Here is a 14,179-nt window from a genome sequence, read left to right as displayed (position 1 = left end):
TTGACATTTGTTTCTAATTTTGAAGGATGCTATGTCATGAGCAGGACGTTGGAAAGGAAATGTCTGTGCCTCTTCTTTAGCCTACCAAATGCATGACTACACCAATAGGGCAGTAGCTCTCTGCAGCAGTTCTCCAGTTACTGAGCCTGTGCCATAGCTTGCCTTCAGACAACAGTTTTCATTTTAACCACAATGCTGAAGTATCTTCTAGAATACTACTACAGCCTGCAGCAGTGCTAATCCAAGGACATTTGTTTCCTAAATTAAGAGGTACCTTTAAGTGGATATTGCCTTTAGCTGATTGAGGTCACACAGAACTTAGAATTACATGAATAATAAATGAGTGTATAAATAATCCACAGATCATCTCTTCTAGGTAACTATTCTCATCCAGAATTAGATACCAAGTCCCATGTGCTTTTACTGCACCTTATTTCCTTGAGTGGCTGCTACTAATGCATCTGAAAAACAATCCCAAAGGCAGTGCAAGCCACTATCCCCTTGTCAATCTTTTTACCAGTATCCTGCTCTTTCATCATCTATTCCCCCATGTTTGGGGATATAAAATGAGAACAGTTACTAGAGGATCCACTGTTCATACAACACGTACTCATGTTAGTATTTCTAACAAGTGTCTCTCTGGGATGTTACAGAAGCCTCCAGCCTTGTGGAACAGGTATCCAAACACTGTGACAGTTTATCCTTACCTGTTCAACACTTTGACCTTTGGTCACATACTCATTTCCAACTTTCACTCTAGGGTGCAATAAACCCTTAACCAAATCAGAGGAGTTGATTCCCATTAGGTAGGCAGCTTTGTCAGCACCTGATCAGGAGAAAACAAGGTTTTAGCTGGCTCTGAACTGCTATGTGAAAACATACCTAGCCAAGAAAAAGTTATTAGTTCATCTACATCCAAAGAGAAACTAGATAAAGAACTTGCTTTTTAAATTATTCATCTTGGGTGTGCCTATGCTCAGTTCTGAGGAGGAGAAGGTCAGGTAGAAACACACTTGACAAACTCTTTAGATATAAGAACAAATTTTCACAATGGATATAGGCAGTTGAAACAGTACTATTTCATGTGCTAGAGGAAGCAAAGAAGAAAGCCTGAGGAAATGAAATGGAAAGCTAAAGCAACAACTTTTTACAACCATTTTGTTCAAATGGTCAAAAAATGGAGTTTCATTGTGTTGCTCTGACTGTGTCTATTCACTCTCTACTAAGTGAGGTTGCTTGCCACTGTACAAATCACTGCTAGAAATGAAGTGCAGCACTCTTGGCTGAACAGCAGCTATACTGCACAAGATCAAATCAAACAGGTTGCACCTTCCTCAGCACAGGGCTTGATAATATGCCAGACTTTTGAAGGTAAGGAGTAACGTTAAGTGTTATTCTTACTTTCAGTGCCATCAGCCTCTGCCTGCTCTTCTCTGGGTCGTTGTTTGAATTTCATGTTCCCAAAGTGCATGATGGCTCCTGTGAGTTTGTAGGCACCAGACTTTTCATCCAGCACAAATCCCAAGATGTCCATGGCTTGCTGTGAAAAGCAAACAAATGGGTATTTTATTGCTTGGCTCTTCAATAGCAATGGCATTTTGCAGCCCCACAATCTACCTTTGCACAGGAGATATTATTAACCTGCCAATGGGCATTATCTCAAAGCAGCCACTGGAACACCCTGATGACCCAGTAATGACTGGGAAGCAAGGGAAGAGATCCCATTATTTAGTGTTTTATGCATCGAAATTGTAAGAACATTGAGCCCATAGGCATTATATGGCCCAGATTCAAAAGCATAATATTTTATCAGGCCTCATGATTCATGGTTTGAATGCAATTGAGACCCATTCCTGTTTCCATTTATTCTAGTAGTTTCAGTGACAGAAATTTGGTTCCTGGCCAGCACTTTTCCTCCCCACATGCATCTAATCATTGAAGCAAAAAGTGAAATCAATACAGGCTTACATCTGTTGCCATCAATTCTTCTCCATCATCCAAGTTGTCCACTGTAACTACTCCTTGTGAGCAAAAGTGGTAGTCGTATGGATTGGTGGAGACCAGTAACATATCTGGAAAGGAATTGCCAAGGTAAAAGCTTCCATCCATTCAAGATATCCCCCCAAAAACAGAGATTGAAAGGATCAAATCTGACATACACTAGTCTTTACACAAACATGTGTGCAATGCTTTTTTCAAGTGCAGGGCAACAACCAACTCTTTCATTCTACTGTTCCAGTCTGAAGACCAAGATTTAGAGAAAGAGTAAACAAAAAGAATTTGGGTATGTTGCATACACTTCTATTAAGCAGTTTTTACAGTATACTGAGGTCATCGTTTCCTACATAGCCCTACTTTCTGCTTTGCATGGCTGTAGAGGGTAAGAACACTATCTAGGTACAGAGGAAAAATATTGTAGCAGGACTCAAGATGGGGACAACAGGAATGGTTCCCTCTTATGACAGACTCCCTGAAAAAAATGAGTTTCAGGATTCTTTGGAGAAGACTCTCTTCTCTTAATGAACAAAAGTCTGGACATGGCTCTTTACTTCTCTCCTCTTTCCTTTTTCTTCTCATCAAAAGTCAAAATTATTGTTTTATTTTCTAGAAAGCTATCAGGCTCCAATACTTCAGAGAGAGTCCTGCTTCCTTAAATCCACAGAAAGTTTCACCTGTATTCAGCAGACCAAGCTTTGACCAAGCTAGATGTCAATGTTTTATTTACATACACATACATCATAGAATATTCTGAGTTGGAAGGGATCCACAAGGATCATCAAGTCCAACTCCTGGCTCCACACAGAAGCACTCAAAAAAACAGACCATGTGTCTGAGAGCACTGTTCAAATGCTTCTTGAACTCCCTCAGGCTCGGTGCTGTGACCACTTCCCTGGGGAGCCTGTCCCAGTGCCCAACCACCCTCTGGGTGCAGAACCTTTCCCTAACACCCAGCCTGACCCTCCCCTGTCCCAGCTCCATGCCATTCCCTCGGATCCTGTCGCTGTCCCCAGAGAGCAGAGCTCAGTGCCTGCCCCTCCGCTCCCCTCGTGAGGGAGCTGCAGGCCGCCATGAGGCCTCCCCTCAGCCTGCTCTGCTCTGGGCTGAACAAACCAAGGGCCCTCAGCCACTCCTCATACTGTCTTGCCCTCTAGACCCTTCCCTGTCTTTGTAACCTTCCTTTGGATGCTAATAGTTTTATGTCCTTCTAATATTGTGGCTCCCAAAACCGCATACAGTACTTGAGGTGAGGCCTCACCAGTACAGAGTAGAGCGGAAGTACATATTTAAGTGTGTGTGTAAATATATATGTATTTGTCTGTTATTATGTGTATATAAAGTCACGTTCTCTATGTCTACATGTTACTTTGCTATGTAGTCACTATCTTATGCAATCACTTATAAATATAGACAAATACATATATTTATCTGTATTTAGATAACTATGTATTTATGTACAAAGATGTACATTTCTTGTCTACAAAGCAAAGCCACCATTGGTTTCAGACTTTTCAAGAGCCTGTAAACATGTCCCTCCTGGCTAGAAAAGTGAATGTTGTTTGTGGAATATACAGACAATTTATGACAAGTACCATATTTTCCCAGCACAGGGATTCACAGAGGAATCTCAGTGCAATGCTTCCTTGAAATCTTTCCCATAATTGTCATTAGGCCACATAAAATCTAAAAGGGTTAGGGACTTGACCACACACTGTCAGGATAAGACTTCAGAACAGATTATGATTGCTATGGCTTAACAGGAGTTTAGTGTAGCAACAGAGTGACTCTTCAATGCATTTTATAGAATGTGTTTCTTAGAGCACAAATAAAAGTCAGCTAACCACATCACTTAAATGATTAGTGAAGGCTCTATTTAAAGCATTAGTAGATGGGAGCAAGGAGACCTCATCTGTTCTCTGCTCTTCTCCAGCAGGTCTATGGGACTGCCTTCAGCCAGGGGAAACTTGAAAGGGGAGATCACCAAGCAGCCGTGCATACTCTCCTTTGCTATGAGTTGTGCTAGGATACTATGCCCATTTGGGACAGGAAGAGGGAAATAGTTTTTCTTCATGGATATATAAGCAAAGCTGCTCACACACACACACAAATAGCATGCTTAAAGTTTTATTGCCACAAACACTTTTAAAGGCATAGATTTTTCCAGATGTTTTGAGAGCTTGAAGTACATGAATTCAATATGATGGATTTTGGCTTTATAATGCTATGTTTTAGAAGTCACATCCAAGTCTCATTCCCTTATTCTAATATCTAAAATCACATCACTTTATTGGGTACTTGCATCAGTGGAAATATAAGGGACTTTCTGAACACAACTTTGCTCCCTGTCTCCTCTTTAGCTGCTCTCTATTCAGAGAAAGGCTGGTTCTTAAAGAGTGCATCTATTAAATGCTTACCTAGTAACTCTGGTTTCTTTCCTGACAGGATTTGGTAGAAGATGTGATAGTCTCTTTCGCCTGGTTGCTGGAAAATCACTCGGGATTTCTCCAGTAAATCTGGTTTCACAAAGAAAAATTCAGTGAGTAAGGTTCCCCAAGCTTTCAGATGAGGAATTGTATTTATAATTACTTTAAAAAGAAAAAAAAAAAAAAAGAAAAAAGAGAGAAAAAAGAAAGTTTGCTGCTTACAAATCTCAATATCAGCGGATGACAGTTTGCCTGTGGTTCCAAAATGGATTCGGATAAATTTACCCTAAATCCCAGAGAAAAATATTCTAGTTAGTGCGTATAGTATACCAAGAGGAAAACTTGAAAGCAATCATTTGGTTCAAAGAATCAGTTTATGCTAACTACTTGGCTTTGCACATGCACATTTTCAATGAGAAATACCAAACAATGATATAACAGTTTTCTAAGCAGCCTGAGTCTGTACCTACAGCTCTTTAATCAGCTTGTGGGGAAAGGATAACCGTGTACTGTTATACCAGGCTGAGATATGGGAAAGCATGTGGCTTCCAGTTTCAAGTTACAGCTTTACAAGAACGTGGGACTCAGAAGTCTGACAGACAGAAGTCTGTGTGCATGTGTGTGCGTGTAGTGACTCCCCCTCATTTGCAGTCCTGACTTATTATTTACAGGTCTAATGAAAACAAAGAGAGGCCCCCTCATGACAACACTAAGAAACAAGCAGGAACAGCTTATTGAGCCAAAAAAAAAGTAGATGATGTGGATCGAAAGCAGAACTGCTGTCTGTATGGGTCTGCAGAGGGTGAAGATGTAGGAGGGAGCAGGGATTGTGGTACATCTCTGACACTTCACAACAACGTAGAGGTATTGTAGAGAGGGGGGATGACTTGAGCTGGTGGAAAATGGCAGGAAAATAAGGTTATGCAGCAGAAACAGTCATGGAGAGAATCTGCCATTGCTGTTTAAAATTAGGTGATGTGAAGGGCTTCATAAAGTGAGGCTTTGCTTGGTTCCTGCTCATGGAATTGTTTAAATTACTATTCAAGGTGGATTGATCTTTCTTTTTTCCTCATTAATCCCTCCAATAGTTTTTCCTAGACAGATCCTACTTTGTTATTCCTTCCTTGTGAAGAAGCCCAACGATTTTAGTGGACAAAGTGAGAAGCAATTTATGAAATGATTACTGCAGAGATGTTACCAAGTGGCATTTTTGACAACGACATCATTATGTTGCATTACAGACTTACAAAACGTGACGAGTTGTCATTTCTCAGGGTTTTGGCATTTCCAAAAGCTTCTAGGGCTGGGTTTGCTTGAATGATTTGATCCTCCAAGGTTCCCTAGAAATCAAGGTTGCCGTACTATTGAGAAACCTACAGGCCACAAACTCATACAGTAACTCTAACTCAGGAATGCATTCACTCATAGAGAGAAGCCTCCCAAGCAAAGCAGCTTAGCTCCACCCGAGGGGTGGCACAGCATGAGTGGCATAACAGCAGAATTGGCAGTCAACTAGGAATGTTTAAAAGGCCTGAAATGTTCAGCGGCTCTCTGCTGTTTTGCTTTGTAGATTTGATAATTTATTTCATCTGCATGCAGATGAAATCACCATATCTTCCCGTGTACTGCAAAGTCTCTGAGGACATCCAAGTGCATGTGTGTAGGAGAGGGGCAACTGAAGACAGTGACAAGCACTGCAGTGAAATGCATTAATTTTTAAAGCACTCAGAGCTTTTAGTGTCTAGAACTTTTGGAAATGAGAAAAGTATTAACCACCACTCCCACAAACTTCAGTTTGCTGAAGAAAACTACAACTGCCTTGGCTTCAGGGAACACTTCAATAGGGGAACCATGCAAAGCAAAATGCTGAGGTTCATGAGATGGAATGACAGATCTGAGTACCATCTTCACATGGAAAAGGTAAAAAAAAGCAAAGCTGAATGCTTACCCCAGTTTTGGTAGCCGGTTGCTGTCAAAAGACAGGAAAAAAAAGTGAGTATTCACAAAAAGGACATCACAGAATATAAACGTTAGCGAGGTTAGACATCTAGTCAGGGCCAACATACTAGCAGGTATTTCTGAAATCTTATTTTGCATTCACTACACATCACAAAATAGCCAAGTGCTGTTCCTACCCAGCTCATTATTTTAACTCCCTACTCCAAACATATGCCTGGTTTTGCTCCAGAGGTGTTCCAGAAGGAACCACAAGATTAATAAATCAGACAGAGAAAAGAGGCTGGTACCAGATGGTAAGGATAAAAGAATGTAAATGCAAACAGGCATGTTTTAGACAATCAGATTGTGCTGCACGTGAATTCTTGGAGTATTAGAAACAAGGGCTGATGATATTGAAGATAAAATGTGACCTCAGCTGACAAGTTACATGGACAAAGTCTTCTAGCTGCAATATCTGTTATTTGCACAATTTTTTCATGAGCATACCAGATTTCTGACGCCATTATGAGCATCAATGTCAATGCACATACAAGGCTAGCTCTGGACCACTCAATCATTTCCTAAGAGAGCTTTGCAGACTTCAAATGAATGCATATGAGATTTTGGGAACATGAGGTGAGTGAACAGAATCTGGGGCTGGCTGAAGTCTTAGCTTTATACATATAGTTCATAGGAATCAATTTGCCACAAAAGAGCGTTGAACCTTGAAGTGCAATGAAGCATAGTGAATAAACTCATAGCAACACAGAATAAAAGGCAACATGAATGCAGTATTCACTGTAACCTTAGCACTTAAAAGCAGAACAGCACTTAACCAAAAGGAAATATAGAGAAGTTGATTTAAAAACCTTTTGTCAAAACATTCCTATTTTAGAGGACAAAAAGGCTTTTCAACAAAACAGACGTTTTGATCAAAGCTATGCTTTTGAAGACTGTTTTCCATGTGAAAAGAAATCTATTTTTCTTAATCTTCGTGGTCTTCCCAGCATTCGACCAGCTTTAACACATTCAGAAACATTTAACACATGTGACAACTAAAACTCTTAGAAAAAAGTATCAGCAACCAGCAGTAGTTCAGAACCAGAAGGGGTTTTGCTGCTCCACCTGCAACATGGCAAATTTGGATGAGCATTGCCTTCCTACCTTCAGGACTACATGGTTTCAGTAATGCCATTTAGATGCATCAATATCTTTTCCCAATAATTTCTTATCTTAACCATGCCCATTGAGGTCTAGCACATGGTCCAGCACTCAGGATGCAGACTTGCAATGTTGTGCACAACAAATAATTTGGAAGCTTGAAATGAAACAGCCGCTGGCAGACTTACGCTCTTTTTACCAGGTTCACCCAGGGCTGCCACTGTGGCAAAGTACTGGATGACACGTTTTGTGTTGACAGTCTTGCCAGCACCGGATTCTCCACTAGGGGAAGAAGGAAGGTAACATTAGAGTCGCTCAATCAGCTCTAACCCTTTCTTTTGCCCGCCCATCCTGTCAGCTCCATGCCCTGCAAAGGCTATTCTTACAGTCACTGACTGATTTCCACAGTCTGTTTTTGGGTCATTCCAGGGGAAATCATGTCATATTAACTGAATGAAGAGGTGAATGCCTACAACAACAGCAACTAATTCTTCATGTGACTGCATTCAGAAATCTAATGCAAACCCACACTACTTTGAGCTTCCTTTAAGTTTTAATAGAAAGTTTTATTAAAAATGTCCAGACTCAGGATCCAACCCTATACAGCTAACGAGTTAAAAAACATAGAGAAGAGCTACAGTATTTTGCCAGCATCATCCAGTAGAATATGTGAACTGTGTAGAGATAGAGACAGCTCTCTGTCTTTCATGACTGACAGTAAATGTGCCTCCTCTTTTCTTGGTCATCTTCCTTCCTGTGGATGGGTCTATTCAATGTTCTTGACTATGTTTTGCAGCAAGAACAATGACATTTTGAAGAAAATCTTCTGTGTCTGGAGAGGACAGACATAGCAAGGACAACCCTGGAAGAAGCTTCTCTAACTGCCTGTTGAGCTGTTTTCATGCCTACTTGGAAAGAACACCAAATGCAGATCAGAAATGGGCCAGCCTCCATCAAACCCTCAGCTATTCCTTTCCAACGGGGCTCAAGGCAGCCATCAGGTGGCTAAATTGCCAATTATTTGACTTGGATCAAGTTCCAGGCAATATAGCTGAGCTTTTAAGGGTCAACTTGTATTTCAATAGGATTTTCAAGGAGATTTTTCAATAGTATTTTTTCTCCCTTTGAAGTTTTTTTCCGCAGAAAAAGAATCTCAAATCAGCCAAAAGAGAAACACTTACGTGATCAGCATAGACTGATTCTCTCGATCTGTGGAGGGAAAAAAAAAAAAAAAAGAATTGAGGCAAACTTAGTTGGCTGTAGAAATTGACTGTTATCATTTCAAATCAGAACCAACTATTCCAGAAACAGTCCTGAATGGACAGGAGAGAATCACAGGAAGCAGCAGTAGAAAGGTAAAAATAAGCATTATTTAGTTCAACCTCCAGCAGTGCCAGTTTTTCCCGTACCCTGAAGCCTACTCTCATGTTTTGTTCAAGTCAGTACTAAAGACCTGCAAGTCATGCACATTCCCCTACATCTAGGAAATAAACAACAAAAAGAAAGTAATTTCCCGTCAGCAAAATGTTGCTTTACTTCTGTGTAGGTCTCTGCTCACATCTGACCCCTCTGCCCTGCATTATTGCACCAACCCAAGCAATTCTACTGCTTGTTCATGGGCCATTCATCACTGTATATATGTACTCTTCTTTGGTGAGCCATGCTGCTGAAATCAAGTTTTATAGTCTCGCTACTGTTAACAGCCTGAGCAGAAATAAACATTTATAAGAAAGTTTTGCAATCAATATATTATTAAACCAGTTCAGCAAATGCTAACTAGAAGCAGATTCTAGGAACCACTGGGCCTGAATCCCTCTTTTCTCTTTTAATTCCAAACATCCTGATGAGATACATATTGGGCAGCCTGGCCATATGTCACTCTCATCTGATAAAAGAGCATCTTTCTGCAGACATGCCTCTGCCCCAGCACCTTTTGTCCCCTTTCAGAACATGGTGATTGCCATTTTATGAAAACCAGGCGACAGCAGCGTGTGACCACACCAAGTCTCTCTGGGATTTATCCTGCAGCCTCACAGGACCCGGTGTAAGCACATCACTGCTGCCCTCTGCTGACAAACTCTTTTTCCAGTAATTTGAGGGCTGGGGCGAGATTTCACAGAAAAATAGCAGAGCTTGCTGCTGCACAGTAGGCGCTCAGACCCCACGCGCAGTCAGAGCGCTGCTGATCCACAGCAGGTTCTCGCCAACGATGTGCACGCAGCATCCTCCATAGCTGCCCTTCATTAACTTCTGAATGTTTGCATCTGATGAGCATCAGAATGAGCTGTTACCACAACTAGCACAGGGACAGGCAGGGCAGAAAAAACAATAATTAAAAAAAATTACTGATGCAGACTCCCAAGCCCCTGTTGCTTGTTGAATATCTGCACATTTGGTGCACACTGCAAATGCTCTCACAAACGGCCATCTGGTATCAATCATGTCTGCTAAATAAAGCAAAACTAAATTTAAAAGCAGGGAGCGCCACTTACTACGCAGCATATCGTGGTATGCGTTATCAGCAATGGAGAAGATGTGAGGAGGAGCCTCTGAGCGCCTCTTGCCTTTGTAGGCAGCAACAACCTCCGCCTTGTAGACAGGCAACCATTTGTAGGGGTTTATAGTCACGCAGAATAAGCCTGAGTAGGTCTAGAGGGAAACACAAGAAAAAGGTGGAAAAAAACTTTCAAGGAATAAGAAAGAAAATCTGAGTTAACCCAGCAGGAACTGATGTTGCCAGCTTTTGATCTGTCTTTGAATTCTGGTCAGAATTGCAGCCTTTGATCTGAATTCCTAAAGCTACTGGTTTGCTACTGGACTTCCCATTGGCAATCAATGGTACCAACATGACAGATATTAAGCAGTTTTCCAAAGGGGGGAAATTATTGTCAAGATGACAGCCAGAGAGAAACAGCCCCTCCAGATGAACAGAGGAGCAGCAAGGAGACCTCTGTCTGATTTTCCGCCTGGCCACCCACTGAAAGCCGTTTCCGCTTGAAAACAATAACTATGAAAAGAAGAAAAAAAAAAGAGCTTTTCTGTTTGAACTCTGTTATTAGGAAGAGAAATCTGGGAGAAAAAAATCTCCCATTACTAACTTGATGTGAACACCCTGGGGCAAATTTCAGTTGGATGTCCAAAGAGAAAATAACTTCATCGTACTATTCCCCAGAGCTTTTTCAGCTTTTGGAGAAATGTAGTTGGCAAATAAATAAATACATAAATTCTATCTTTATAGTCACTCTGTGGGCTCGCTTTATCAATTAGCTGGGGCCTGACAATTCTGAGGAAGAATGAGTTTCCGGTTGTAACACTGGGGGATTAGCATTAGCTGGTAACTTTTCAGGTACTTAGTCTGGGTCAATGCAGAAAACTTCTCAGAACCCAGATATTATATGGGCACATGCACTACGTGCATATAGATTAATGAGTTCAATGAGCTAACGATTGCAGGTGTCTTCCCCTAAAATAGGATTAGGACCTGCTCCAGAATGGCCTTGGCATGAGTCTTCAGTCCTAATTTTCTAAGCAGAAAAACAAACAAACAAAATAAAACAAGCTGTAAATGGATTAAACAAGATGATGAAATTTCATTTTTTAACTATAATGATCTACAAGACAAAGCTACATTTTAGGCCATACATGCTTATACAGGGGTTATTAAATACAGAAGCTATATAACAATCGGAATTTAAATTGAATTCACTCCTCTGATGTAAACCAAAAGCCTGAATAAGGATTGGCTAGAAAAATCCGTAGATTCTCCTGACTGACTTCAGACACAATTGGATGTAGCAAGCTGAGGGCAAAAGTTTGGCCTCATGAAACTAGATGCCACTGAAACTTGTTCTGGTGATAACAGAAATTATGTTAATGATGTCATAGGGAAGATACAGAGCAGGGAAAAAGGCCAGAGCAAAACAAGACAGATGTCCACACTGAAAATGAAGGGAATAAAATTACTGAACTAAAGATAGACAGGCTCCTAGTTAAAAGGAGTTATATGTGTGCTATAAGCTTGAGGCATTGTTTCTTAACAAGGAAATCTCCATAGCTGGTAATGGCATGGATTAGCATTAGAAGTGGAAAAATAAACTAGGTCTCCCCAGGGTCTTGACTGCTGAAAATATGTCCCATGACACCTCTTTCCTAGACGAGCAAGGAAAAACAGAGAGCTAGACACAATCTTATTCACTCTTGTCTGTATTCGGTCAAAATTACTGCAAGGAACTTTCCTTTTTCCTTCTGAAAAAGCGAGTGAGACCCTCAGTCTTATAACATATCGAAGTTGTAAACTTAATACGAAGATCACATGCTCAAATATCACAGCCTTTGAAATGCGTATTTCCAGAGATACAGAGTAGTGACCCTTACATAAATCATCCAGTTGCTGTAGCGCTTCCTCAGGTTGTACAACACAGATGCCTCATTCAGATGGGTCAGCATAGCCATGTCCTCAATCATGTCAAATTTGGGAGGGTTCATGGACTGTACATCGTCTTCTTTTATAGTCATGGTCTGCAAAGACAGATAGAGTACAGCACCACTGGAAAACATTGAGATTTTCTGTCACTTCACATACCCTAGAGGAGAACATATTTTCCCTGTAGAGGGAGATTCTTTGGCTCAATGTGGCCTATGTACATAATGCCATTTGTTTTCACAGACACTGAAAGAAGGAGGGAAGGCTGAGATGGTACAAGTAAGGAGAGTGGTGGTGTGGCTGTGGTGCCATGGGAATTCACTATAAGCATAGGGTTTTACCTCCCACCTCCTCATTTCTCTCTCTGGGGTACAAACCTGGACTGGTCCGTCGCATACCTCTGCTCACAGTGCTGTGCAAATACTAATGCTCCTTCAGGCACCAGCAAATTCCTATTTTTCCCTTGGCTGTTTCTTATTTGCCATCAGTTACTGAGGCTTCTTGTTCACAGCCTGTTTCATGGATGGCATGAACCGGGCAGCAGAGCTTAAACCGAGCCAGGTATGTTCTGGGGCTTGCTGCTCAGCCCTCATTCATCATGGGTCAGACAAAAATGCTATCGTACCCGTCCATCCGTTGTCTCGACGGTCACTTTGCCACCACTGGTTTCTGTAATTTCAGCTTCAACATAAGCCTTCTTCTCATCGGGAACCCAACATTTCTTCTTCCCTGTGAAATTAAGGAGACAGAGGGTTCACAGTCTTGAGTTGAATAATAACGCTGTGCCCTACTAAGTGAGATTGCTAGGGTTAGTTAAACCTCTGGGACCACAGCATATCAGCAGTGCTGCGGCAGCTGAGTGCCAAAACAGAAGGTTCAGGGCTTCCAAATGTTGTCTCTCCTTTGAAACTACCACTTGGCTTCCATAGATCCTCCCAGCACAAGGTGTCACAATATTTCACGAATGCTGGCGAAGCCTCAGCCTCCATGGGAAATCCACAATCATCATCACCAGTGTGCAGATGGAGGAACTGAGATCCGAGCCCAAATGAAGCCATTTGCTAAAAAGCCACACAGAGTATTGCTATCTGAATGAGGAATTCAGCCCATATTATTTGCCTGCCAGCTATCAGATTTAACCTCATTCCTGCACATTCCTTTGAAGTCTGTCTTGAAAAACAGTAATATTAATAACTCACACCGAGTTATGTACGCTGCTTTTTAGAGGTTTGGATTAGCTGTGTTGGGCTTCAGATGACTTGTTTTAGCAACTACTCTGAATATTATACTGCTGTGGTTATTGGTGAATTTACTCTTACTACTACACCTCAGAGTTCACAAATTCATTTCACGAAAAATAACTTATGGAAAGTTAAAACCTAGCACTGGGTTGTCAATAAAACATGCAAATCGAGCAGAGGTACACGTACAACAGGGACATTTAGTCAGGTCACAGAATTTCTCAAATTACAGCAACATCAGCGTGCGACATTTTTCTCCCAAATGGACAAAGCAGCGATCTCCCTTTTAGCAGTGCGGTGCAAGTATGTCTTGCTTCTAAATCTAGCTAATTACTTAGTACGAGTTGATAGATTGCTTCCCTTCAGCACTGCCTTAGGGCTCTTTGTAGCTTTGCAGAATAACAAAGCTTATTCGAACTTGGTTGAACCAGCCACCTCAAGAGCAGCAGCAGCAGCAACAGGGGCTTTGCATCCTGCTTTGCTCTGCACTCCCCCAGCTACATTATGGATGCAACCCTTACCGGGTTAACATGCCACCACCAGCATAAATGGTGCCACAACTCACCATCGAAGGCAACAGTCTGTGCCATCATCAGCTCCTTCTCACTCTTTCGTAGGAAGGGAGCAGCCTCCCCGAATTCCGACATGTCCATCATCTTGGCAAGTTTTCAAGGTGGCACAGCTCAAGGAGGAGAAAAGCAGAGACCCACTCTAACAAAAAGGAGGAAAAAGTTGCATTTCTTGGACCGTGTGATGCAATATGAAACACTCAGCAGAACGTGGCAGGTGGCTGATTAAAGCGATGACTATTTGAAACAGAAATACCTAAAGGAGATTTGGGGCTTTACTGAACCCTTTGCTAAACCCTTGCCTGTCTCAGTTTATTTAAAGCCAGACAGATTCTGTGTGGTTCAAAACCCCGACACGGGTCGCAGTTATCTCCATGGGAGAATGCAGTCTCCTCTTTATGGCATGAATGGTGCTTAAGAGCAGCA

General features: G+C 41.6%; 1 protein-coding gene across 1 annotated transcript in view; it reads right to left on the bottom strand.

The window, feature by feature from the left end:
- The window catches only part of MYH15 (myosin heavy chain 15), a 46,870-nt gene extending 32,984 nt beyond the window's left edge, over positions 1-13,886 (bottom strand). The window contains 13 exon segments of the mRNA XM_040569058.1: positions 708-826; positions 1,402-1,540; positions 1,969-2,072; positions 4,413-4,511; positions 4,644-4,707; positions 5,669-5,761; positions 6,370-6,390; positions 7,709-7,802; positions 8,702-8,729; positions 10,013-10,169; positions 11,895-12,038; positions 12,569-12,672; positions 13,750-13,886. Of these exon segments, the coding sequence (XP_040424992.1) occupies positions 708-826; positions 1,402-1,540; positions 1,969-2,072; positions 4,413-4,511; positions 4,644-4,707; positions 5,669-5,761; positions 6,370-6,390; positions 7,709-7,802; positions 8,702-8,729; positions 10,013-10,169; positions 11,895-12,038; positions 12,569-12,672; positions 13,750-13,840 (1,257 nt within the window). The 5' untranslated portion in view covers positions 13,841-13,886.
- Positions 13,887-14,179: the final 293 nt, after the last annotated feature.

This window comes from Cygnus olor, chromosome 1 (assembly GCF_009769625.2).
Source record: "Cygnus olor isolate bCygOlo1 chromosome 1, bCygOlo1.pri.v2, whole genome shotgun sequence".
NCBI classification, from domain to species: Eukaryota; Metazoa; Chordata; class Aves; order Anseriformes; family Anatidae; genus Cygnus; species Cygnus olor.
Note: the sequence above shows the minus strand (reverse complement) of the source record. Positions and strands in the feature narration are given on the sequence as shown.